At 34.6% G+C, this 27820-nt stretch overlaps 1 protein-coding gene across 10 annotated transcripts in view; it reads left to right on the top strand.

Annotated features, from left to right (window-relative positions):
- Positions 1 to 27820, top strand: part of NBEA (neurobeachin) — a 646246-nt gene that overhangs the window by 278788 nt on the left and 339638 nt on the right. For all 10 annotated transcript variants that reach the window (XM_043891765.1, XM_043891767.1, XM_043891768.1 and 7 more), the window contains one exon: positions 24995 to 25056. In XM_043891765.1, the coding sequence (XP_043747700.1) occupies positions 24995 to 25056 (62 nt within the window). The remainder of the gene's footprint in view (positions 1 to 24994; positions 25057 to 27820) is intronic.

Raw genomic sequence — 27820 nt, 5'->3', positions numbered from 1 at the left:
TGTACTTGAATAGAACTTTATCTTTGTTACTGATAATGTTTAGTAGAGGTAAGTTTTGAAAATAAAATAAGGGGAGATAGAAAAGATTTGTGTTCTGTTGTGAGAATTCCCAGTATTGATCAATCATCCACACCCATGAGATGGCTCCTCTGTGTGCACAGTCTGTTCTTGCTCTCTACCTCAGCCTATGGAAGTTACATATCCTGTCATGTTCTCATTCTTGAACATGTACTCTTGATCATTCTTTCTTTTTCCCTCTGCTCCATTTCCCCTCTTTCCATAGTTTGGTGCATTATTTCTCTCCTCTGAGAAGAAAAACTGTCAAACTATCCTGAAGAGCAGGAGAATTACATGATAAGAATATCTTACCTGTAGTTGTTGAATATTTCTGTTCAAAAATAATCCTTCTAATGAATAAATCTCATTGCTTTTGATTTCATCATGTATACATGGTAGGAACAAAACTGGATTTAGGTAACTGAGGATATTTTAGCGTCTTATGAAAAGAGAAAGCAATTACTCCTAATTTCAAATAATCATAAAATATATTTGAATTGCATCTTTTTTGTTGTTTTATATTCAGGTTTTCTTAATTCACATGTATTCCATTTGAGTTTTTCTCATAGAATAATTATCAGTAGTTTATATTGTCTTTGTCCTTTAAAACACATGTCAAAATAATATCCTTGTATTTTCTTAATTTGTCTATCACTTTTATTAGTTGAACTGTGTTAAATTTGTTACTATATGATTCTAGAGTAATCAGTGTTGTTCACATCTTTTAAGTTCATTTATTAACATTTACTATTTTTGCATAGTTTTTGATATGTGTGTGTGTGTGTGTGTGTGTGTTCCTCTTGGCAATGATTAAGGATTTTTTTTCCATTTATTTTTATTAGTTGGAGGCTAATTACTTTACAATATTGTAGTGGTTTTTGTCATACATTGACATGAATCAGCCATGGATTTACATGTTTTCCCCATCCCGATCCCCCCTCCCACCTCCCTCTCCACCCGATTCCTCTGGGTCTTCCCAGTGCACCAGGCCTGAGCACTTGTATCATGCATCCAGCCTGGGCTGGTGATCTGTTTCACCCTAGATAATATACATGTTTCAATTTTTAGTATGAACTTTTAGGAGCTTGGTGAACTTTCTCTAAGAAAAATAATAGCCTTTCAATTTTCAAACTAATATGTAAAAATTAGATATGTATGCAAGTATCAAAATATACCAGCCCAAGATGACAGAAAAACCTTTGATCCAAAATTGTTTTATTTATTTGGCTTAAGGAGCAATGGAGGATTCACTTCAGAGGAACCATGAGACTTTTCTTAAAGAGTTGAGAGCAGCCTGTAAGTGTAAGCTTAACTTTGAGTTAAGATTTAAGGAAGAAAGTCCAGTTGTAGTTTGAGTGCTGATATTAGATCTTTGTAATTTTTATTAAGGAGGTCTTAGAACTACCATGAGTCTAGAGTTGCCATAGTAATAAAGAAGCAGTAATCACCCAAGTTAACTAGAAGGGAAGATGTTTCAGTGTGGGCATATATGTGTGTTTGCGTGTGTTAGCCTAGTGCTCTTTACTGTCTTATTTCACAACAGCACAGAGTGGCTCTGAATATCACTGTTATATTCTGTGAGCATTATTTATATTTGTTTGAGAACTCACAAGATCATACATGTAATTTAATTATGATGGGAATACAGCACTTAGTCTCATAAGCATCCAAAAACAGGAAATGAAATACAGATAGACTTGAGGCAGCTTAGAAAGGAAAACAGGGAGTTAGTAACCAGGGCTACTCCCTTTGCCTCTAATGCACTTCATATCCTCCTGTCTTTGCTTGTCTCTGCTTATCAACTCAGAAGTTTCACTTCTCTCTCAGACTAACTGCATTTTCTTAGTCATCAGGATGTGGCCCAGCATGGCACCCCATACTTGACTGTCAATGTGCCTGAATATAAAGTTCTTTTACCATCTGACTAGAGTCACTTCCTATCATGAGAGAATCTGAATGGCTCAACCTTGGGTTAGGTGTCTATCCCTGTCATAGTTAAGACTGGGGTGGGTGGTGGGGGCAGCACTGGATGTAATACACAGCCCACCTTAGAAGCAGCATTTAAGTTGAAACATCTTAGGAAGGGATAATGGCAGTGCAGGAAGTGTCACTAAAGTATCTACTGTACTTTTAGTAACACTGATAAATGTTATTAAAATTATATAATACTCAAGAATATTTATAGTTTAAGAACATCACTGAAATGTTATGAAAGGAATGAGCCTACTCAAAGAACTTATATCACCTTTGAATTACTCACAGTAACAATAATTAGAAAAGAGTAATTAGAAATTAGTAACAATAGAACAATAGAAATTAGTAACAATAATTAGAAAAACTTGAGTATGTTTAATTCAAAACTTACAAATTAAAATAGTTTCAGTAGTTATCCACTTTTAAAATTGCAATAATACAAAAAAAGTACATGACAAATTTAGGGTAGATGGCAATGGGGGCTGTTTTTAAATATCCCTGAATTCCTCCATGAGCAGAACAGTGGATAGTAAAACAATAACTACAACAAGTATACCTTTACATCAAAACCAGGTGACGGTGTATCCTATTGAACACTAAAGTAGCCTGGGGGAACAATCCAGCTATAACTAGGAGATATACACAGTATCAGCAGATGAATGGATAGGATTGTGGGAAACAAGAGAACATCTGAAAAATATGTGTTGTACAGCTACTGACTGGAAAACCCAGAAGGCCAATTTGAAAACAGCAGATAAAACGGGGAGATGAATCCAGGGATTCCCTGGTATGTATAGAAGGGGTGAGAGCATCTAAACACCATGAAAAATTAACCCAACCAGAGTTCTCTTCCAGGACAAAGTCCCACATTGAGGAGAAACTGCTATGAATAGAATCCAAATTGAGCAACAGACAACAAAAGAGACAAAGAAAACATCCACATAAAACTGGGGAAGACAACAGAGCTAATAGATCTCAGAAAGTAGACTCATTTTAAAAAAAAACTACATAAAAACAAACAAAAGAGATCTCTAGAATCTGAAGAGAAAAAGAAAAGCTATCTAAAAATTGATCTAAAAGTTCCAATAACCCAATTTCACAAAAAATAGTAACAAAAAGGATCAAAATACCATATTTTAGGAAAAGAAAAATGAGAGGAAGTAGAAAATACCTCAAAGCCATAAATACCAGGGAAAAAAAGATGAAAAATTTTAATAAACATTAGGAAATAATACAGGATAAGAAGTAATTTATATCAGAATGTAGAGAACCCCACAGATGTACTGATAGGAATTAAGAAAGAACTGGAAATAAAGGGAAACATAATTTTAGAAATTGGGATTGAATTAGAAGAAATAAAGAAGTAAATAAGTTCACCATATAAGGCTATAAGGTAAAAAGAGAAACTATAAATATAAAAAAAAATAGTGACTTAAAGAGATGAGCAAAGATGAGAGTGAAAGGGGCAAATGTGGGATATTCAGCATTCATATGAGTCTCCAAAGTAGATAAACAAAGCGAAGAGCAGAAAAACAAAAGATAATAGGGTCAATAATGCACAGAAATTATCAGCATTAAAAGAATAGTTTTAAAATATATATATTTAAAAGGTGATCTGTTTCACCATAGATAGTATACATGCTGTTCTTTTGAAACATCCCACCCTCACCTTCTCCCACAGAGGAATCGGGTGGAGAGGGAGGTGGGAGGGGGGATCGGGATGGGGAATAAGTGTAAATCTATGGCTGATTCATATCAATGTATGACAAAACCCACTGAAATGTTGTGAAGTAATTAGCCTCCAACTAATAAAAAATTGAAAAAAAAAAAAAAAAGACATCTGGTCAGAATATTAGGTCTATGTTATTTGTTTTTTTAAAAAAAGATTAAAACTTTTGTTCAAATTTGACTTAGACTATTTTATAAGCAAACTCTAGGTAACACATTATTTGTGACAAAAATCAGCATATCTTATTATATAGGGAATCCTCCTTATCTTTGCTATTTGTATTTTGTGGATCAGATATATCAAAACTGTAATTTCAAAACCAAAAAATAAAACTTCAGTATGCGATAAAAAAATAAATAAATGAATAAAATAAAATAAAATATATATATTTAAAAGGCACACTGAATATCTGAGAAAATGATCTAAATGACCAACATTGAGATACATTCTAGTAAAATTAATGGACTTTAGAGAGGAAAAAAAAAACCACTCTGGGCATCTAGGTAAAAACATAAATTAACTTAAAAGTGAAAGAAAATCAGATTATCATACTTATAACATCTCCAAAAAGGAGTTTTTCATAGGAATCAACAAGGATTCCACCTTGTTGCCTGTTTGATTAGCTGTATCACTTGACTCAACATTGACAGCCAGATTGCCTTCATATATTATAATCTAACATGACCTTAGAACATCTTTGAGTTTCTGTTACACAGTATATACTGTGTATGTGTAAGAATTTTACTTTAAATGCATAAGATCCTGTTTTACTTCACTGTACTAGTTTCAAAATGGGAAGATCAAATTAAAACCCATGAAAATAATAGTCTTTAGTCAAGATTAACATGTCTTTAGTAATCTAAGTTGCATATGCATGCTAAGTCATTACAGTCCTGTCCGACTCTTTGTAACCTTATGGACTGTTGTCCCCAGGGTCCTCTGTCCATGGGATTCTCCTTACAAGAATACTGGAGTGGGTTGCCATGCTCTCCTACCGGAGATCTTCCCGATCTAAGTATCAAACCCGTATCTCTCATGTCTCCCAAATTGTCAGGCAGGCTCTTTACCGCTATCACCACCTGGTATAATGTCCTATAAGAGCTATTGGCAGGACTTCCCTGGCAGTTTAGAAGGTAACTAGTTTGTCTGCAGTGCAAGAGACCTGGGTTCAATCTCTGGGTTGGGAAGATCTCCCGCAGAAGGGAATGTCTACCCACTCCAGTATTCTTGCCTGGAGAATTCCATAGACAAAGGAGCCTGGCGGGCTGCAGTCAGCAGGATTGCAGAGTCAGACAGGACTGAGCAACTAACACTTACTTATAAGCTATTGACAGGAATAAAGATGCAGTAGTGTAATATTTTGAAGGAAAATTCTCAAAGAGTTAGTGTGATCTTGACTTTTTTATGATAGAGTCATAGGAAGTAGACTTGCCCTCCCAGTGTAACTAACCTGGAAAATTCATTTGACGGATTTAATGGCTTATTATACACTAAGACAACAAAACTGAATTAGAAGTATAGAATTGTATCTTTAAAAACTGAAATAGGAAAAAAAGGACTAAATAAATGGGGAACAGAGCCATTGGAGCCTATGAGATAAATCAAGCAGTTTAACATACATAAAATTGGAGTCCAAGAAAAAGGAAGTTAAGATGCTATGGGTGTATGTGTATTTTTTTTTTAAATAATAGCCAAATAATTTGAAAACTACAAGTCCTAAGATCCAAGAAATTCAACTAACCTCAATCAGGATGAATACAAAGGAAAAAACAAAAAAATCCATGGAACAACACAATTAAACTGTTCAAAACCAGGTTTCAAGAGAAAATTTCAAAAGTAGTCATCAATATTAAGCAAACCAACTTATTTAAAAATGACTTGAACAGATACTTGAGAAAAAATCACATTAGGATGTGAATATAAGCTCATAAAAAGATAGTCAACCTTATCAGAAAAATAAATGCAAATTAAAACCAGGTTGGCTGAACACTACAAACTTGTAGAAGAATGACTAAAATAAAAAAAAATATAATAATTCCGAGTACTGGGGAGAAGTTGAAACAACTGGCACTCTCATCCATGGCTTGGAGACTGCATAATGGCAGTCACTGAGGAAGACAGTTTGGGAGTATTACTGAGTTAAACATTCAGTTATGTGACTCTATGATCCCATTCCTTGAAATTAAGGAAATGAAAACTTACTTTCATGCAAGAACCTGTACATGAATATTCATGTAAAAGCCCAAACTGGAGAAAATGATTTTCAGTGAGTTTTTAAAAAACAGGACTGTGGTGGATTCAGACAGCAGAAGAAAGGGACAAACTGTTGGCAAACCTTACTGCTTGGTTGAATCTCATTGGCATTGTTGTGTGAAAGAAATGCTCATCTCAGGGTGTCTGTATGTTATGTTTCATTTTTGTCTTTTGGACATTCTCAAAACAGATCAGTGTTGACTAGGGTTTATAGGTGGGAAAGGGTGTCATTGTAAAAGAATATTACAAGGGATTCTTTGGGATGATGGTGATACAGGGATCTATATATATGTTATATCTCACAGAAAGTTACACACAAAGTAAAAACAGTCAATTTTAACCTATAATTAAAATTAAAATTTTGAGATCACTGTCAGGAAAAACCATGATTTCAGAGTAAAATTATCATCAACCTTTAGTCAGAAATTATGCAAATCAGAAAATAATGGAACATCTTTTAAGTTTTGATAGACTTCCAACCTGAAAGTCTTTGTCCAATGACAATACTCTTCAAAAATGAGGGGAATATGAACACTTTTACAGACAATTAAAGATAATGAAATTCATTGCCAGCACAGCAGTGAATACATTTGTGAAACAGGGTTGGAAACTAGATACACACAAAGGAGAGTGTGGGAAATAGTTAATATATGGATATATGTGAAATATATATGTTAATAAATATTTTTCCATCATAGGTAGCTTCTAACAAGAAAACAATATCCTCTAAAAGGAGAAATTATACTCTCATCATAAGTAAAAAGTTTCAAACTGCTAAGTTTTGTATTTCAATATGGGAATCTCATTTTAGCTGATAAAGATGACTAAAGTAAAGAAGACATGATTTGTCAAGGAGAGTGGTTTTACTAAAGCCCTCAAACCAGTATTATTTTTTCACTCACTAGAATTTTTATGACTATCACCATATACTCATTGACTAGCTAAACTGGAACTGTATTCCAGCAACCTAGTATAAAGTTCAGAGAAGGCAATGGCAACCCACTCCAGTACTCTTGCCTGGAAAATCCCATGGATGGAGGAGCCTGGTGGCCTGCAGTCCATGGGGTCGCTGGGAGTCAGAAACAACTGAGTAACTTCACTTTCACTTTTCACTTTCATGCATTGGAGAAGGAAATGGCAACACACTCCAGTGTTCTTGGCTGGAGAATCCCAGGGATGGCGGAGCCCGGTGGGCTGCCATCTATGGGGTCACACAGAGTCGGACACGACTGAAGCGACTTAGCAGCAGCAGCAGCAGTATAAAGTTAAGGACTGATGAAAATTCAGAGAAACCTTATTTACCAAAAGAATTTACTAAATATGATATATATAGTATATCAAATATAGTGGCATGTATAAGATACTACATGAAGTATTCTGTAGTATACTGTAGGGATACAGTCAGAAATAATATTATTTCCTAGTCTTCCAGGAGAGAAATTAGGAGTAAAAGCATATTGAAATGCATCTTTTTCACAGAGATAGGAGATATGAAAGCAGCATACAAATCAAAAGTAGACCTTGAAAGGAAGGGAAAGGAAAGTGAAGTCGCTCAGTCATGTCCAACTCTTTGCGACCCCATGGACTGTAGTCCCCCAGGCTCCTTGGTCCATGGGATTTTCCAGGCATGAATACTGGAATGGGTTGCTATTTCCTTCTCCAGGGGATCTTCCTGACCCAGGGATCAAACCCCGGTCTCCCACATTGTAGGCAGATGCTTTACTATCTGAGCTACCAGGGAAGTAGACCTTGAAATGGAGTATTATTTGCCAAATGATATAGCTTGAATTTAAATATGGGGAATTTTTTTCTTTAATGTGGAGAAGGACATTTTTGGGGAGAAAAACAGGAAGTTTTAAGGTAAAAGAAAGCTGCTAACTGTTGTAGGTCAAAGGATCCTAATAAGATATAACAACTAAATGTTTCCTGCAGGAGATAGTGGAGGACAGAAGAGCACCGCGGGCTACAGTCCATGGGGTCACAATGAGTTGGATGTGACTGAGTGTGTGTGTGCGTGCACACACACACACACACACACACACACAAGAAATGGATCATATTCCTTGATATGGGGTGCTTCCCAGGTAGCATAGTGGTAAAGAATCTGCCTGCCAGTGCAGGAGATTCAAGAGAGATGGATTCAGTCCTTGGCTTGGGAAGATCCCCTGGAGGAGGAAATGGTAACCCAGTCCAGTATTCATGCCTGGAAAATTCCATGGACAGGGGAGCCTGGTGGGCCACAGTTCATGGGGTTTCAAAGAGTTGGAAGCAACTGAGCACTACAACAATAACCTTAATACGGTGTTTGGAAACTATTTTTGTTTCAAGAAATAATAGATTGTAGCTACCTATATCATATATTCCATAATAATATAATTTAAAAAGAAAACAGCTTTGTCTTTTGTTTTATTAAAATTATTCATACAGATTTTCATGCAAAACATAACATTTTTAAAAGAGAAAAAGTACGTATTTAAAATTACACTCATGCAGGCATCAGCTTGGATTTTCTTGGCAAATGAGTACATATGGATGCTCTAAATCAATTAACAATAAAAGAAATGGTCTATATATTCCATGAAACATGTAACATCAAATAACAAGTCTGTTTTTGGAGGCTACACATGTAGTTTCTTCTGAGGCATAAAAATAATTTGTTTTTATATTGTGAAAATTGCCTACATACTGATTTAGATACAGAGTTTATATATATGGTAAACTACGTGGAACCCTCCATAAACTAAGCTTGAAATCACTACAGGCTTTCATCATTTCATCCTTTCTCTGATGTTTATACACATTGAAGAAATAAATAATTGGGAAAGAGAAAGTAAATTAGGAAATTTAAAAGTGGAAAAAAAAAGATTTAAGAGAGGAAATATACTGCTGAGCACTTACAGTAGTTATATTTTTCAGCCACTTTATATTCTTATTATGGACATAATATAGTTATGATATGTAATTAGTTTATGGTGTTTATTCTGAGTTTATTTAGTAGCTTGATGGCTCTCTGTATCCTTCAGTTGCTCTAAGGTAAATCCACCTTTAAAAAATCCACCTTTTGTAAAATTGAATTCTGATTTTTTTGGATTATGAAATATGTTATAAATATTCTTTTAAATTTATGATATTATTATTTAAAAGCTTGAGAATATTATTTTTTCCTTCTGTTTTAATAGGTTCATGGAAAGCTTTCACTAGCTTCTATAGCCCAAGGTGTCAGGGAGGATGATGGGAAACAACCTGTATGTAAAATTCAGTTAATTATGGACAAAATTCCTGCAGAATAACAATTGATTATCATTGTAAATTATGGAACAGCAGCATCTGGCAATGGGACTAGTGTATTTCCCATATATAAATATACTGCATGCCAGTTGCTAGAGGGATTGATCCAGGTAGTAAAACAGAGGCTAATTTGTTTATTTATATTTATGTATATATTTATATGTTATAAATATATATTTTATATTTACATAAATAATTTGATTATTTATATAATCCTTTAATTTCAGTTAATTATAAAGCCAACAAATATAAAACCTTATATACATTTCAGTAATACTTTGTATGTATGTGTTTGGGTATGTGTGTATATATATATATCAGATAAATTAATTTTTCCCATGGTGATTTATATGTTTTAAACATTATAGTTAGGGAAGTCAATTAAATCAGTGTATTTCTGACTTTTAAAGAATATGAGGGCTTCAGAAAAGTCTTTCCATAGTTGAATTCTTTTGTAATGATCATGGAATGCTTTCCATTTACCTGTATTTGCCTGGCTGACCCTTCTACATTGCTGTATCATAAACTTTTTGCCTTTTCATACTGTTCGTGGGGATCTCGTGGTAAGAATACTAGAGTGGCTTGCCGTTCCCTTCGCCAATGGACCATGTTTGGTCAGAATTCTCCACTGCAACTTGTGCATCTCGGGTTGCCCCGCACAGCATGGCTCATAGCTTCGTTGAGTTAAGCAAGCCCCTTCGCCATGACAAGGCTGTGACTCATTTCACATGCTAGTAAGGTTATACTCAAAGTCCTTCAAGCTAGTCTTCAGTAGTATGTGAACTGAGAACTTCAGATGTACAAGCTGGATTTAGAAAATGCAAAGGAACCAGAGATCAAATTGCCAACATTCTTTAGATCAGAGAGAAAGCAAGGGAGTTCCAGAAAAACACCTACTTCTACTTCATTGACTGTGCGAAAGCCTTTGACTATGTGCATCACAACAAAATTCAAATTTCTTAAAGAGATGGGAATACCAGACCACCTTACCTGTCTCCTAAGAAAATTGTGTGTGGGTCAAGAAGCAGCAGTTAGAACCTTACATGGAACAACTGACTGGTTCAAAATTGGGAAAGGAATACTACAAGGCTGTATATTGTGACCATGTTTATTTAACTTGTATCTAGAGTGTGCATGCCTGCTAAGTCACTTCAGTCATGTCCAACTCTCTGTGATCCTGTGGACCATGGCCTGCCAGGCTGCTCTGTCCATGGGATTCTTCAGGCAAGAATACTGGATTGCATTGCCATGCCTTCCTCCAGGGGATCTTCCCAACCCAGGGATCGAACCCACATCTCTTAAGACTCTTGCATTGGCAGATGTGTTCTTTACCTCTAGCACCACCTGGGAAGCCCATATGCAAAGTACATCATGTGAAATGCTGGGCTGGATGAATCACAAGCAGGAATCAAGATCACCAGGAGAAATATCAACATCAGGTATGCAGATGATACCACTCTAAACGCAGGAAGTGAAGAGGAAATAAAGAGCCTCTTGGTGAGGGTGAAAGAAGAGAGAGAAAAAGCTGACTTTAAAACTTAACATTCACAAAACTAAGATCATAGTATCCAGTCCTATCACTTCATTGCAAGTGGAAGGGGAAAAATTGGAAGCAGTGACAGATTTTATCTTCTTGGGCTTCATAGCTCAGTCAGGTAAAGAATCTGTCTGCAATGCAGGAGACCCGGTTTGATTCCTGGGTCGGGAAGATCACCTGGGGAAGGAAATGGCAACCCACTCCAGTATTCTTGCTTAGAAAATCCCATGGACAGAGGAGCCTGGTGGGCTACAGCCCATGGGGTCACAAGAGTTGGACACGACTTAGTGACTGCACCACCACCACCACCAAAATCACTGCAGATCGTGACTGTAGCCATAAAATTAAAAGACGCTTGCTCCTTGGAAGGAAAGCTATGACAGACCTAGACAGCATATTAAGAAGCAAAGACATGAAATGCTAACAGAGATCTGTATAGTCAAAGCTGTGGTTTTTCGAGTAGTCATGTACGAATGTGAGAGTTTGAACATAAAGAAGGCTGAGTGCCGAAGAATTATTGTAGTAAAAAAAAAAAAAGTTTCAAAATCACTAATCTGTTGCTTACCAGCAAAGAACTTTAGTATCAGTAAAGGCAGATATCTTAGCTCGAGAGTATACAGCTGTTTAGTTTGTATTCTAAAGCCATGTCTTCAGATTTTCAATTTAGATCTTCTTTGAGTTAATTAAAAACTAAATCCAGATTAAAGAATTCTATAATGCTAATAAAATTGCCTAGTTCTGAGAGCTCAGGATAAGTTCTAATATTAACAAACCAATTAGTTCTTACTAACATTCAAATAATTAAAAATATCTACCTACATTGTATTTTAAACACCACTACAACTAAAGAAAATGTACACGGGCAGATTTTTTCTTGGTCCATGATCTCTGCTGTCCAGATATGTTGTTCTGTGTCTCTAGTTTCATAGATTGAGGTCAGCCCCAGGGCATGTCACCCTTGACCATCAGTCTCCAGTCTGTCCTTCTCAGGTATCAAAACGCAGTTTCCACATTACAGATGACCTTCAATTATGTAAAGTTGCCTCGATTTAGGTGGGCCCTGGATCACAAGAGAAATAAGCCCTTTCTGCAGTAACTCTTTCCCAAGAAATATTCCCATCTGCCAAGTGAGAATCTTTGGTTTCCTGTAACTATTTTTTAGAACTCACATTGTACCATCCTATTTTTCTCACAAATAGACTTTATTTTATTACATCCCTCAGAAATTGTAGTACTATAAAGTATTTTTGTCCCATTATTGTAAAGGTCAGTGGTATATTGATTTCATCTTTAATTTTTCTATTGTATAATAATGAAAATCAAACTTGTATAAGTTTTATACATGGTGAGATTTTGATTGTGTGATAATAGTTTCTGTTTCAGCGCTGCTTAAGCCAGCACATAAAATAGTTACCTTTGTGGACTTTTACCAGAGATCTAAACTTTTTCCCCCTTATGTCTCCTTTAAAGTTTATTTTCCTGGGTAACTTGTTTCCCTTACTTTCTTTTGCATACACATTGCCTTTCCATGTAGAATCAACCCTTTAAATCTGTCTATCCATCCAGAATTACTTTATTGCATATAAAGCAAATATAAACTTTATTGTGCATAATACAATCCATGAAAGCTACAGTTCAGACTTGTTATACCAGTTTTAACTGCTGGAGGATTATTTTCTCCTCCTCCATATGGAAATATGACCTGTGATTCATGATACACATGTTATTATCTATGGCTAAAATGTTATTCTCTCTGTCCTCAGTAGGGTTATTCCAAATACACTAAGCCCAACCAAAGATAATATTCTAATCAAGGATATTATTTAAACTTGGAAACTGATTGTGTAAAAAAGTTATACAGATTATTTCAGTAGCTGTACTTTGCAACATATAATCTAGCAAATATTCTCACATTAGTTCTGCTTTCTATTAATGTATTTGTTTTGATACATGGAGAAATCTTGAAGTTTGATACTCTCAATGGGTGTTTTTTTATATCAGATTAAACAGATTCTGTTTTACAAGTCGAAATATTTGTGATTTTTTTATCTTAGAGTTATCGCTGTCAGTTTTTTCAAAGAAATTAATGACTGTACACTCTGTGTGTGTGTGTGTGTGTGTGTGTGTGTGTACTCACTGCTCAGTTGTGTCTGACCATTTGTGACACCATGGCCTATCGTGGGCCAGGGTCCTCTGTCCATGGTATTCTCTGGGCAAGAATACTGGATCAGGTTTAGGTTAAATATTTCCCCTTATTAAATTTCACCCTTTTCCTATATCACAATAAGAATTACTTTAATGACATCATTTATCTTGTTTGCCAAGTCAACATCCTGTAATGGTTCCGAGATAACAGTTCTCTTCACATTGAACTGATCAGTTTATCTGCTGTGTCCTCAATTAGAATGCAGGATTCTCTAGCACATGGAACATATCTATTTCATATCTGTGCCCTGCATATAGTAAGTATGCAATGCTGTTTTTACAACTGAATCATGAAATGTCTTTATTCTTGGGAATGACTAGCTCCTTTTTGTTAGATATTTTTTATTATCATTTATTATATCTCACTTCATAAGATTTCCCAATTCATACAATTTCAACAATCTACTGTTATGTGTAATAGTTCTATTATTGCAAGAATTAGAAGAAATAAAAACACCATTTACTTTAATAAATGGGTGTAATATTTTATGTTGAATTGTTGTTTATTTTATTTACAGAGCATTTCACACACTGACTTTTCTATTATTATCAGATTGCATTCTGGTACTTACAGAACTATATAATTTGACTCTGAGTTGCAGGTAGGTATGAATTGGATAGGCTTCCCAGGTGGCACTAGTGGTAAAGAACTGCGTGCCAGTGCAGAAGACATAGGAGACTCCGGTTCAATCCCTGGACCTGGAAGATACCCTGGAGGATGGCAGGACAACCCACTCCAGTATTCTTGCCTGGAGAATCTCCATTGGCCGAAGAGCCTAGAGGGCTACAGTCCATAGGGTCGCAAAGAGCTGGACATGACTGAAGCGACTTAGCATGCACATATGAGTTGGATATAGAGTTTTCTGGTATAGGTAAAATAATCTTGTTAATTTAGTGATCTGTTCTTTTTTGATTATATAATTTTTGGCATATAATCTCACTAAATTATTACTTAGGCAGAATATATACTTAGAATAATTTCTGTGACTTTTGGCAGTATCTTAAAAAAAAAACATTCAGTTTTAAAATTGAAGGAATTTTCAAGTTCTTCCAAGTTACAAAAGCTTTATTTTATTCTTAAGAATGAATAAAACTGGACTGATTACTCATCTCTATTTGACATTTTGTTTGAAATGGAGGATTTAGTAAAGAAAATTCTGCTTGGGTCAAATTTGAGAATTTATTGCTTTGAGCACAAATCAGGAGTTTTCTGAAGGTCCAGCTTGTTTTCTCAAGAGTGCTTCGACAGTTTAAGCCTATAATAATTGGATAGAGTTAATGTACTCTTGAAAATATGTAAGGTTCATCTGACTGACCTCTACTTGAGCCTACCTTAAACAATAGCCTCTCTTTCCTTGTTTATGCCTTAACTATAATATTTATCAAATAATTTTCTTTTACTTATTATGTTTCTTAGTTTTTATCTTTGACTTTGTGAATCCATTATTAAGAAAAGGGATTCATAGTATTTCTGTTGTGTATTACATAAATATTTAAAAGAAAAAGAGCCAGTGTTTTTCTGAATACAAAAATAAAGAACTTAAAGGTGTATTTTATTAAAAAGCAATTTTAAACTTAAATTTATTTAAACTTGAGAACTTAAAATTATTAAATATATTTATTTCAGAATATAAATAAATGAAAGTCAGAATTTGGGTAGTTTGGAACTGTTAATATGCAAATTATTCACTTATACATACTGTGTTTAAAAGGGGGAGCCAATATTTTATAGAATATAAATTATTGTTTCATTTTTCATAACTAGTCATTGGTATAGCCATTTTTATCCACCTCTATTCATGTGGTTTAATTGTATAAATGTCTTGCTTTTTTCTCTTTTGGTTATTAATATTTCTTGAAATTAATTACAAGATTAAATATATATGTATTATTCTTAATAATTATTCAGGATCTGAGTCTCTAAGGTAATGTCAAAATATGAACCAGACATAGTTTAGTAGTTTTAGAATTTAATTGAGGCTTTTGGAATTTGAAGGAGCACAGGGAGAAGAGAAGCAAGTTGTTGCAGAGGAGTGATACAGGAATAGCAGTTGGTTCTATAATTAAATTTAACCCAAAGAGAATTGCAGGGTCCAGATGACTTATGATAGTCAAAATGTCTCTTATTTCCCTTATTTCACCCTTATCCATTGCTGTTGTGATTAAATCAGGAAGTTAAAGTAAAGGGCAAGACACTCAGGTCAATTACTTCTGTAGTGAAAACTTGAGTCTAATATTATAGGAAACAGTATTTAATGAAGACCTCTATTTAAAATAATAGTTGTTTTAAGTTATTTGGAGGCATAATACTGTATAATTTTTTCTGTATAATATGTTCTCTGGACACCTATATATACACGTATATTTATGTGCCTTATTTTTGTAACTGGGATTTCATTCCTTGAGGTCAAAGATAGCGTCATCTCTGTGGCTTACTTATAGTTACCAAAATAAATAGTTTAAATGAGCATATCTCAAGAGACAGCCAACTCAAAACTTAATTAATCCCAAGTGACTTGGAAATTATAATCTTTGTTTAGCATGTGTAAATATAAAAGAGTATTTCTGTGGGATGTACAAAGAGAAGTGAAAGTCAGGTGAAAACCAAAAAAAAAGTGACATTGAATACCAAGAATTTTCAAGATATCTCCCTTGATGCAACACTTTTGATAGGCTAGCACAAACATGGTTTCTAAAGCATAAGTAAAAAAGTAAATTTACATCAGTGTTTCATATTTTATAGGTGTTAATAATAGTATCATAAGAATATTCTCTTCAGCTTAGCTCATTCACAGTCAAAGCAGGAGGAAATATCTTTGTAGGTTCATTTTTTTTTTTCTATTGTAATCTATCATTCCATGGAAGAGTTATCTGTGAAAGAGTTTTAGGAACTTCAGCTTTATCACTATGCAAAAATTCTTAGCAGGAACAAAATTATATAAAAGAAAAAATATCCACAGTCAATAAGATTCCTAGGCTGTATAGATACAATGACCAAAATCAAAAATAAACAAATGAAAAACAATTTAGAGTTTATTTCAATAAGTCAGTCAAAATGACAGGGTATTATGTAGGTATAGTTACAGTTAATCTTGTCTCTGAGCAATCTAAACATCTAAATTTATAATTTAAAAGCACTTAGCCAACTACTGTCATGTGGAAATACATTTTTAGTTCTGAACATACAGAATTTTCATGGGAGAAGATGTAATATCAGATTACTTTGAGATGGCAGCTAAAATTAATTTCTTTATGAATCATTCAAAATATTTCATGTGTGAGTACCACTGATTTCTGACTTAAAAAGTAAGGTCACATCTCTTATATTTTAATAGCTTAGAGCCTGATGTATTCTGTAATTCAGATATTTTAGAATTTAAGAAGAGAAATAGGTGCCTATACCTGTGTTTCATAGCATCTTCAGGGGACCCTGGGTTAACTTGTTACTTAAGCACATTAATATATCTACAGTAACATGTTGGGATAATCACACTATTAATCACACTAAGTAGAATAAAGTTTGTAACTAGTATATTAATTGGCTGATGATTAAGGTTATGACAATTGTGCAAGAAAGATGTTCCCAGAGCTTTTTTGGATTTTGAAATTATAAAATGTCATAGACATACATCTAAAATATTTTCCCCTATAGTTTTCAAAATCTGAAGATGTATGTATGTGTGCATATGTATGTGTTGTCTGTCTCTGTCTCTCTCTTCTCTCTCACACATGAACAAACCTTGGAATGAGGAAATAGTTATACTGGAAGACAGCCAAGCTCATTTGATTATGTATTGTCCATGGCTACTTTTGCACTACAATGGCAGAGTTGAATAGTTGTGACAGAAATTTATTATTGTCAGCTGGCCCCCATACCCTAAGCCTAATATATTTTATCTGAGCCTTTATAGAAAATGTGTGCTAGCCCTAATACCTCCAGACTTCAGTTATGTTCCTCTTTTAAGACAGTAAGACTGCAATAAATTTATGTTAGCTTAATATTTGTGTAAACTAAACTAAATCAATCAATGAATGAACTTCCATTGTCTGTATAGTATTTTGAAAATAATTTTTTTTAATTTTCAATTAAAATTTATAGTCTAAATATAAAAATAAGCTGTGATTGTTTAATTACATTTTAAAAGGTAAATGAACTTAATTTTTTTTTTGCTTCTTGAAGGTAATATGAATTGTTTCTAGTTGTACAGTTTTAAATTAAATTCCCTGAAACATGTAGGCAAATCTTGAGGTGTCCAATTAAAATAGTATGTAATACTACCCAGACATATATTAATATTAATTGTAGCAATAATAATACATATTCAGACCATTATTGGTATTTCAAAGTATAATTAATATTAATTTTTTGTTTAATTTTGATTTTTTAGTTTTAAGTTACAAAGCCACACTAACTTCTCAGTTTGATAATTGGTGAGTTTTTGACCACTTCAGTACTCTTACCTTGAGAACCCCATGAATAGTATGAAAAGGCAAAATGATAGGTTACTGAAAAAGGAAATCCCCAGGTCAGTAGGTGCCCAGTATGCTAATGGAGATCAGTGGAAAAATAACTCCAGAAAGAATGAAGGGATGGAGCCAAAGCAAAAACAATACCCAGTTGTGGATGTGACTGGTGATAGAAGCAAAGTCCAATGCTGTAAAGAGCAATATTGATAGGAACTTGAAATGTTAGGTCCATGAATCAAGGCAAATTGGAAGTGGTCAAACAGGAGATGGCAAGAGTGAGCATCGACATTCTAGGAATCAGCGAACTAAAATGGACTGGAATGGGTGAATTTAACTCAGATGACCATTATATCTACTACTGTGGGCAGGAATCCCTTAGAAGAAATGAACTAGCCATCATGGTCAACAAAAGACTCCAAAATGCACTACTTGGATGCAATCTCAAAAATGACAAAATGATCTCTGTTCATTTCCAAGGAAAACCATTCAATATCATGGTAATCCAAGCCTATGCCCCAACCAGTAACGCTGAAGAAGCTGAAGGGGAATGGTTCTATGAAGACCTACAAGACCTTTTAGAGCTAACACCCAAAAAGGATGTCCTTTTCATTGCAGGGGACTGGAATGCAAAAGTAGGAAGTCAAGAAACACCTGGAGTAACAGGCAAATTTGACCTTGGAGTACGGAATGAAGCAGGGAAAAGGCTAATAGAGTTTTGCCAAGAGAACACACTGGTCATAGCAAACACCCTCTTCCAACAAAGCAAGAGAAGACTACACATGAACATCACCAGATGCTCAGTGCCGAAATCAGATTGATTATATTCTTTGCAGCCAAAGATGGAGAAGCTCTATACAGTCAGCAAAAACAAGACCAGGAGCTGACTGTGGCTCAGATCATGAACTCGTTATTGCCAAATTCAGACTTAAATTGAAGAAAGTAGGGAAAACCACAACAGAATGGGAAAGACTAGAGATCTCTTCAAGAAAATGAGAGATACCAAGGGGACTTTTCTTGCAAAGTTGGGTTTGATAAAGGACAGAAATGGTATGGACCTAACAGAAGCAGAAGATATTATGAAGAGGTGGCAAGAATACACAGAAGAACTGTACAAAAAAGATCTTCACGACCCAGATAATCACGATGGTGTGATCACTCACCTAGAGCCAGACATCCTGGAATGCAAAGTCAAGTGGGCCTTAGAATGCATCAATATGAACAAAGCTACTGGAGGTTATGGAATTCCAGTTGAGCTGTTTCAAATCCTGAAAGATGATGCTGTGAAAGTGCTGCGCTCAATATGCCAGCAAATTTGGAAAACTCAGCAGTGGCCACAGGACTGGAAAAGGTAAGTTTTCATTCCAATACCAAAGAAAGTCAATGCCAAAGAATGCTCAAACTACCGCACAATTGCACTCATCTCACACGCTGGTAAAGTAATGCACAAAATTCTCCAAGCCAGCCTTCAGCAATACGTGAACCGTGAACTTCCAGATGTTCAAGCTGGTTTTAGAAAAGGCAGAGGAACCAGAGATCAAATTGCCAACATCCGATGGATCATCATAAAAGCAAGAGCGTTCCAGAAAAAACATCTACTTCTGCTTTATTGACTATGCCAAAGCCTTTGACTGTGTGGATCACAATAAACTGTGGAAAATTCTGAAAGAGATGGAAATACCAGACCACCTGACCTGCCTCCTGAGAAAACTATATGCAGGTCAAGAAGCAACAGTTAGAACTGGACATGGAACAACAGACTGATTCCAAATAGGAAAAGAAGTACGTCAAGGCTGTATATTGTCACCCTGATTATTTAACTTATATGCAGAGTACATCATGAGAAATGCTGGGCTGTAAGAAGCACAAGCTGGAATCAAGATTGTTGGGAGAAATATCAATAACCTCAGATATGCAGATGATACCACCCTTATGGCAGAAAGTGAAGAGGAACTAAAGAGCCTCTTGATGAAAGTGAAAGAGGAGAGTGAAAAAGTTGGCTTAAAGCTCAACATTCAGAACACTAAGATCATGGCATCCAGTCCCATCACTTCATGGGAAATAGATGGGGAAACAGCATCAGACTTTATTTTTCTGGGCTCCCAAATCACTGCAGATGATGATTGCAGCCATGAAATTAAAAGATGCTTACTCCTTGGAAGGAAAGTTATAACCAACCTAGATAGCATATTAAAAAGCAGAGACATTACTTTACCAACAAAGGTCCGTCTAGTCAAGGCTATAATTTTTCTAGTGGTCATGTATGGATGTGAGAATTGGACTGTGAAGAAAGCTGAGCGCCGAAGAATTGATGCTTTTGAACTGTGGTGTTGGAGAAGACTCTTGAGAGTCCCTTGGACTGCAAGGAGATCCAACCAGTCCATCCTAAAGGAGATCAGTCCTGGGTGTTCATCGGAAGGACTGATGCTGAAGCTGAAGCTCCAGTACCTTGGCCACCTCATGCAAAGAGTTGACTCATTGGGAAAGACCCTGATGCTGGAAGGGATTGGGGGCAGGAGGAGAAGGGGACGACAGAGGATGAGATGGCTGGATGGCATCACCAACTCGAGTTTGAGTAAACTCCGGGAGTTGGTGATGGACAGGGAGGCCTGGCGTGCTGCGATTCATGGGGTCGCAAAGAGTTGGACACGACTGAGTGACTGAACTGAAGTTTTTGACCTTATTAAGTTTTGTGCTGGTGCTCGGTGACTAGATCATGTCAAAGTTTCTGCAACCCCATGGACTGTAACCCACTAGGCTCCTCTGTCCATGCAGTTTTGTCCATGTCAAGAATACTGGAGTGGTTTGCCATTTTCTTCTCCAGGGAATCTTCCCAACTCAAGAATCGAACCTGTGTCTTCTGTGTTGGCAGGTGAATCCTTTACCGCCAGTTGACCTGTGAAACCACAATTTGGGCCCTTCTAAAAGTTAAAATCATTAGAAAGTTATTTAAAAACTAAATTGGATGACTTTCTCCTTTTTTTTTGCTTATAGGATTAGCTTCATGCAACTCAGAGGTCACAGTCCCTATGAATTCTCCTCGGCAGAGGTGCTCACTGCCCTTTCTGTGTGTCTAACACTCTGTTGTCTCTGTGTAGCTCCTAAGAGTCTATATGTCATGATTATTTGTTTATATAAACTGTCCTGCTTTCCTCACTATTTTTAAATTTAGCACCTGGCCTGGTATCTGGCACATAAGACACAATGCTCAATAAATGTTTTTTTAATATATGGGTCTCTTGTTCTTAAAAGAATATTCCTACTTTTCCTTAAAATCTTTTTTCTCCAACATTTATATAAATATACATCAACTATTTATTTACTCAATGAATGGTGGTTTTTAGATTTATTCATTTAATTAAAGTTTACAGAGAATGTAGTCAGAGCACTGCCCCAGGCATAGACGTGTATGCTCTTCTCTCTTGGGAGAAGGCCCTTGCTGAAAGAAAACAATGTTCCTTAGAAGATGAGTCCCACCTCCAAGTATGATTCCTTGTTTGTCACCATAACACCTCGTACTCTTCACCTCCTGCCAGAAGGGGGCATCCTGTTAGACATGGAATTTTTCCACATTATCTTAAAGCATGTAAACTTGATCTTGTAATTCTGCATATACATGAAGTCAGACTCACACATTGAACAAAAGTGTCAGTATTTCTTGTATTAAAGAAAGATGGTTGTATCCCAAAGGGCAAACTTTTAACATTCATTTTACAGTTTAGTGGAATTTGGTGGGGGTTTTGTTCTTGTTGTTGATTGGTGGTTTTTGTTTTTTATTTTCCTTGTGGCAAGTGAGCGTAGTTCTAAAAGTTGAAGCTGATTTCTCACCCCTAGTAAATGGAAACCCAAAAAACTGCCAGTGACTTGAATGGTGTTTTACTCATCTGGATCCAGCAAATTTTTGCTGCCTGTGTCTGGACCACCTCAAATTTGTCCACCTAATTCATCTTTTCAAATACATGTATCTTGGCTAGTCAGCTAGCCAACCTTATCTTTCAACAACATAGTTCATAATGTGTTCAAAAGCTTGTACTAGACAGTTTCCTCACCATTAGAGTACCTCCTACATATTTAAGTTTCTTTCTCTCACATGTTGATTATCTACACTCCTTGAATTCACTTTATACTGGTAAGCTGCTATGATCTACAGTATTCCGTCATTATTTCTAGTTAGAATATTTATTCTGGTGAGCACATATTTGCAGGTAAAGGTGGCTTTTTGTTGTTGTTATTATTAAAGGAACACATATGTTTAACTCCCTTGGGGCCTACTTCTTAATTGACAAGATGAGAAAAGTCATCATGGAATAGGAATAACTGATCCTTAGTATCATTTCTCCCATTGTATCCCTTTCTCTATATTCTTCTTCTTAACTTTCAAAAACGTGTAATTTTATTTCTTTCAGTTGGAGATAGATAATCTTTGAATTTTATCTTAACCCTCCAGTCCCACTTTCTCACACTGCCTATATTCTGATCAGCCAGTCATACTATAAAGGTCTTCTCAGGATTTATTGGTCCTCTGCTCCCTCTGTACTTTCTGTTAAGCTTTTTGTTCCCACATCTGACCAACATGTATGTTATCTTCTCCAAGAAAACTGTCAAAATCACCCAAGATGGAATTAACCGTTATGATCTCTCTCATTGTCACATGTTGTCATCCTGTTAATGTCAGATTGTTTAAACAGCTCTGCAGCAGATGAGAAATGGGCTTTTGAGTTAGATGACTTGAATTCAGGTCACATTTCCACCACTTACTGAATGAAACACCTTGGGCTAGTCACTGAATCCCTTCATTTTTTAACCTATCACATGAGGTAATAATAACTAGTTCAAGTAGTTGTTAAGAGAATCCAATAAAACATCATGTATAAATGCAACCTATAAATGATAAAGTTCTTTGTAAGTGTTAGATAATCTTAAATTTGAATTGAAAGATGGAGCCCTTAGGAAGATGTAGATACTGTCTTGTTACTTATACTCCTGAGTGCTAACACTGTCCTTTACTCATACAAGGAGTTTTCAAATGAGTTGATTTGATTATGAATTTCTTGCCAGATACAAAAAGGAAAAAAACAATCACATCTCATTTGAGATACATGCTTGTAAAATACTTGCTTTATGCATATATAGCCTGAGTTATTTGTAGCATTGCTAGATAAATTTGGCTTTCTTAAGCTTATGGCTAAAGTTGTACAAAATCACATTTATTGCTTTCACCTTAGAATTTCAAAAATAAGCGCTTTTTTATTTAGAGAATGTGCAAGGATAATGTCATCAGACAGTGTCTTTATTTTCAATAGCTCTATTAAATGTCTCAATATCTCTATATATCTTCACTGTGTATCTCTAATAAAAAATCCATTTGTCTTAGTAATACTTAATTGTTAACACTTAGAAAAAGTGCCAACCAAAATGATTATAAAGTTTTTGAAAGGTGATAAGTCTTCCAAAATTGTCTCTGCTTGTGTTCTCATGGCAAAACTAGGTTTTCATTTTTGTTTCTTTTTTTTTTTTTTTTTTTGAGGAGGATCCATTATCATTCTGTTCATTCTAATTACATCTCATTAGTAAAGGTGCAAAGATCTAGTGACCTGAAATCACAATGGCCATTTTCAAAGTTCCCAGAATACTGTTTTTCAAATTGCAGTCTGACTATCCTGTCGTTTTATTATCACTTCCTTGAACAAAAGCATTGATGGAGCATTTGTTTATATTCTTCTTATTATGGAATGATAGCATATATTTGGGTAAAAATACGAATATTCTTGTTACATGCAGTTCTTTAGAAGTTCATTTAAAATTAGTCTGTGAGAAATGAATATAATTGCATATTTTTTTCTGATTTGTTAAAACTGTATTTCAAAACTCTAGTACACAGAATATATGGTGAATAATTCTGTGTATAATCAATCATTATATAGCCATGTAACCTAATACTTCACTATATAGCCTTACAATCTAAAATCTAAATTGATATGGAGTATACATTTTAATTTTGATTCTTCTACTATGCATAGCTCTTTGGCCTTCTACTTAGTTTTTCTTTGTCTGAATTTCAAATAGTTGAGTAGCCAACAGGTGATAAACATCCCATTAATCTTTCTGACTCTATCTCCTGAGCATTAGAATCGCTGATCAATTACAACAATTGTCTCTTAAATGAGCTTTTCACATCTGCCTCTTATTTCATTAGTTAGCTGTCTGCCCAAAGATCTGATAAAATGGAATACTAATGCCTTTTTACAACTTGTTCTGTAGGTCTGCACATTAAGGGTAGAGTTGTTAGCAGAATGGGCACAAAAGGGTATTTATCCACTCCCTACGATAAATATACATGCTAGTGTCTGGAAGACATTTGAGACTCTTTACTAAAATCACCTTAAGAAGAGAAAAATAACTGGTTCACTTTAGCTAGCTATTTAGCAACAGCTAATGTAAGATCAGGCTTCCCTGGTAGCATGGCATTTCTTATTATGCAGTGCTTTTACTGATTATATTTGTCTTCATAGAAAAATGAGTATTAATTTAGTTAATTTTAGAAACAGTTAAAAACTTTTAAAAATATATTTTAAATTAGCAAACATCGTGATTAACATACTCTCCTCCAGAGATTGTTATTAATCGTTGGTTACATCTTTCTCTATATGTTAAAAATACTACCCAGTCATGACCTGCCTTCTCTTCATATACAGCAGTCATCCTTTTAATGGAAAAAAAGTTGATGAATAATATATATAATCAACATTTAGACTGTTTTTAAGAAGAGTATTTCTTACATGTAGAATGGTAATAATAATAGTATGTCACAAAATATCATGAGAATTAAATGAGTTATTTGTACATAAGGCGGTTAACACAGTACCCAGCACATAGCACGTGATCAATGAGTAGTAGCCATTATTACATTGAATTCTTGTTTCTTCTGACTTCTATTCAGAGACTTTGGAAGCAGAACAATGGAATATTTTATTTTATAAGTATTGTGTAACATGTTAATTGTATGAGAAATTCATTTTTTAATATTTCAAAATTCATTTACAACCATTGACAACCTATGGGTAGTTACCTATAATAAAGTAAAAATTATTTTAAATTTGTCTTTTGGAAGAAAAGTTAGATAGATTTTCAGTGATTATTATTCTGTGTTTCTGAGACAATCACATTGTAAATGTCATTGGAATAAAAGGAGCTCTAACTGGCTTATCAGTTTTGAAAGCTACCCATGCCTTGTTTAAATATAAGAAATGCCTTGACCAAATAAATAACCCAAGTCTGAGGTCAATTTTTACATATTTTTCATATCTTCTTGAAATATCTGTATATGTTGAAATTAATGCTATAAGAATGTGTTAGTATCTCCATTTTATTTTAGGAATTCTATTTTTTAAAAATGTTTTATAAGTTAAAACTACATAATGAATTAACTTAGAATGATGATTTCTACCACTGTTATTTCATTTTATTTTAACCTTTCTTTTTTGTAGGCCTCGTTTGTATGAAGTCCAGCACATCTGTAGTTGAGCTTGTTATGCTGCTTTGTTCTCAGGTATGAAATCTTAATCACGTGATTGCATTAAACTACATGAGGATTGCTTTATGTCATTAAACAGGAGAATGGAAGTAAATATATATGTATATGTTTATGTATTTTAAAATGTCTATTATCTCATAGATGAAGAAAATAAATTGAGATATGTATTTATGTAAATGATCTTGCTATGCAAATATTGATTTAATCTCCCTCCTTCCCCCCTCCTTTTAGCTGTCTTATTATTTTCCATCTCACCTAGCCTTCTATTGTTCCTTATTTTTTAATTTCTGCAAATATATACATAATTTGTTATAGCTATGTTGATACCCTTCTTTACATCCATCTTTTTTAAATAATAGAGTAGTATTTATAATTTTGATGTTCGTTGTTAATTATATGGTTTCTTTTTCACTATTAGAGATAATGCAAACTGGAGGTTGTTTTTTTAAGGCAGTAGCCAGAGTATAAAACACAGCTGATCAGCGAGGGGTTTTTGATATGGTACATTGCTGCTTTCCCTTTTTTAATATAATTTATATATTTCAGTATAAAATCTAAAAATCTACTCATACTATTTATCTTTAATAGTCAGAATTAAAAATAGAATTATAATTTCTGGCTATTGTTTTTTTAAGCAATTAGAAGAAAATAGTATGTAACATTTTTCTGATAACCAAAATAGGGACCTAAGGGTCTTTCTTTTCGCCAACTCTGCCAAGTCTCCTGGTGGTCCTGATTTTCACATAAGTATTAAATATTTTGTAATATGAGAATGAAAAAAGAACTTATGTATGTTTGTAATAAGTAATTTTTACATCCTAATTTCCTCAGTAGAAAGGAAAATTTGTATATACTGTTTCTAGTTACTGACCTGAGGTCTGACTAAAACCACAACTAACTTCCAAATAAACAGCAATAGGGCTTCAACCAATCCTTTAAAGCATCAACAAAAGTAAAGCAACCAAAACTTACCTATTATTTTTCAGTCTTCAGGTTTACTTTCTTCAAGAATATATTCATAGGGAAATCATTAGATCCATTTTCCACTTTTCATCCAGATATGTAAATAAGGAAGATGTTAAAGGACACAGCATCCCTGGCAGGAGTTCATCTGCAGGACATTTGAGAATTGTCACCCAAAGCCAGAGTCCTGAGTTCAAGAGACATTCTGTGAAATCTGTCTGGAACTCGTAGGGTCTTGGTGATGCCTGTTTGAAAGAAATGGTTTCATGGGGGAAAATAATGTAAAATTCCTTCTTCCTTAGCTCCTGGTTTCACTGCAGTTCAGAGAAATAAAGAAGAATGTAGCATTAGGGTCTAGTGTCTTTGATGGCCTCATCATCTAATCATAGGTTTAACATTACTCATTTGCTGGCTCCAGGAATTCCTGCCATTAAGGGCCCTAGAGATGAAACTTTGCCTCAGTTATTGATTGAAAGGAAGAGTGAGAAATTTAAGCTCTCTATGCAGTGTTTCAGCAAAGCTGTATTATAAACATGTCTCTCAACTTGATTTTTAGGTTGAATGTCTAAAATAATTCAGTGTGTTTTAAATATTTAAGTGGTTAATTGATTAAAAATACCTCGTTTAAATGGTTTAAAAATGACTTTATTAAAAAAAAAAAAAAGCTCCAGTTGTTTCATTTTCTATTAAACTGAAAAATTTTACTTTCCACAAAATATTTTTAAAGAAACAACTGATAAGCAAATCAGTAATCTTCCTTTGATGCAATTCAGGTGGGAAGAATTCACCGTTCTGCTTTAAAATTAGCTTATAAAAACATCTTTTCCAGATAATTCATTGTTGGACAGATATATAAAACCTTGGCTTTGAGGACACACAAAAAAATGGACAGGTCTTCAGAATTTCTTAAAATAATCTGCCACTTTCTCCACGACTCAAATTCATGATGATTTATACCCTGTTTTCATCCATTAGCCAGACAACATAGCAGTAGCAGACTTCTGATAAAGAGAGATAAATATAGTTGCGGGTGCTGTGGAGATTGCTTAGCAAGCAGCTCTCTCCAATGCTGAAATCTCTCCGTCAGGCCTTAATGCATTTCTTTGACAATGGAGCTGATCCCTATAGAATTTGTATGGTTCTGTAGGCTTTTTTTTGGTGCCAACGCAGAGGCAATCCTGAGGAATCCTTAAAACAGCAGAGTTTTGAGTTGTTTTTCTTCTGTTTTACAGTTAACCCTTTGCAAATGTTGATATAGCTCCATGTTATGATCAGCAATTATTAGTACTAATAAAATAGCTGGAAATCTGAATGAGTAACTATCTTGATGGACTGCATGAATAAGTTTTTCCCACAGTGGGAAACACAACAAAGATGTTATCCACACTGTGGTTTAATTATTGGTTAAAATAAATTTTCAATGCAAATGGAATTTTCTGGTTTATTTATCTGCTTAGAATGTGTTTTTTCCCCTAAATTTGGATAAAACATGGAAAGATAACATTTTGTTTGGAGAAAACAGGTAGTGAAGAACTGAAAAAGTAAAGGTAAATGCAGCATTTCTCACAGTATTTGTTTTTCTTTCATTAGATGCCTTTATTTTGATGCTTTTGATTTCGGAAACTTCATGTTAACTACCACATATTATTAAGTCTATCAGCTTTTCTTTCCTTTTTATCTTGAGCTCTTGCATAAACTTATTATTGCCAGTGGTTTGTGTGCAAAATATGGTCTAAATTTACATGAGATCATATTACAAGTGTCTGAAGGTACTTGTCAAGGATAATTCAGTTCATATGGACAGTCTTTTAAACTC

Source organism: Cervus elaphus, chromosome 30, assembly GCF_910594005.1.
Source record: "Cervus elaphus chromosome 30, mCerEla1.1, whole genome shotgun sequence".
Lineage (NCBI taxonomy): Eukaryota > Metazoa > Chordata > Mammalia > Artiodactyla > Cervidae > Cervus > Cervus elaphus.
Note: the sequence above shows the minus strand (reverse complement) of the source record. Positions and strands in the feature narration are given on the sequence as shown.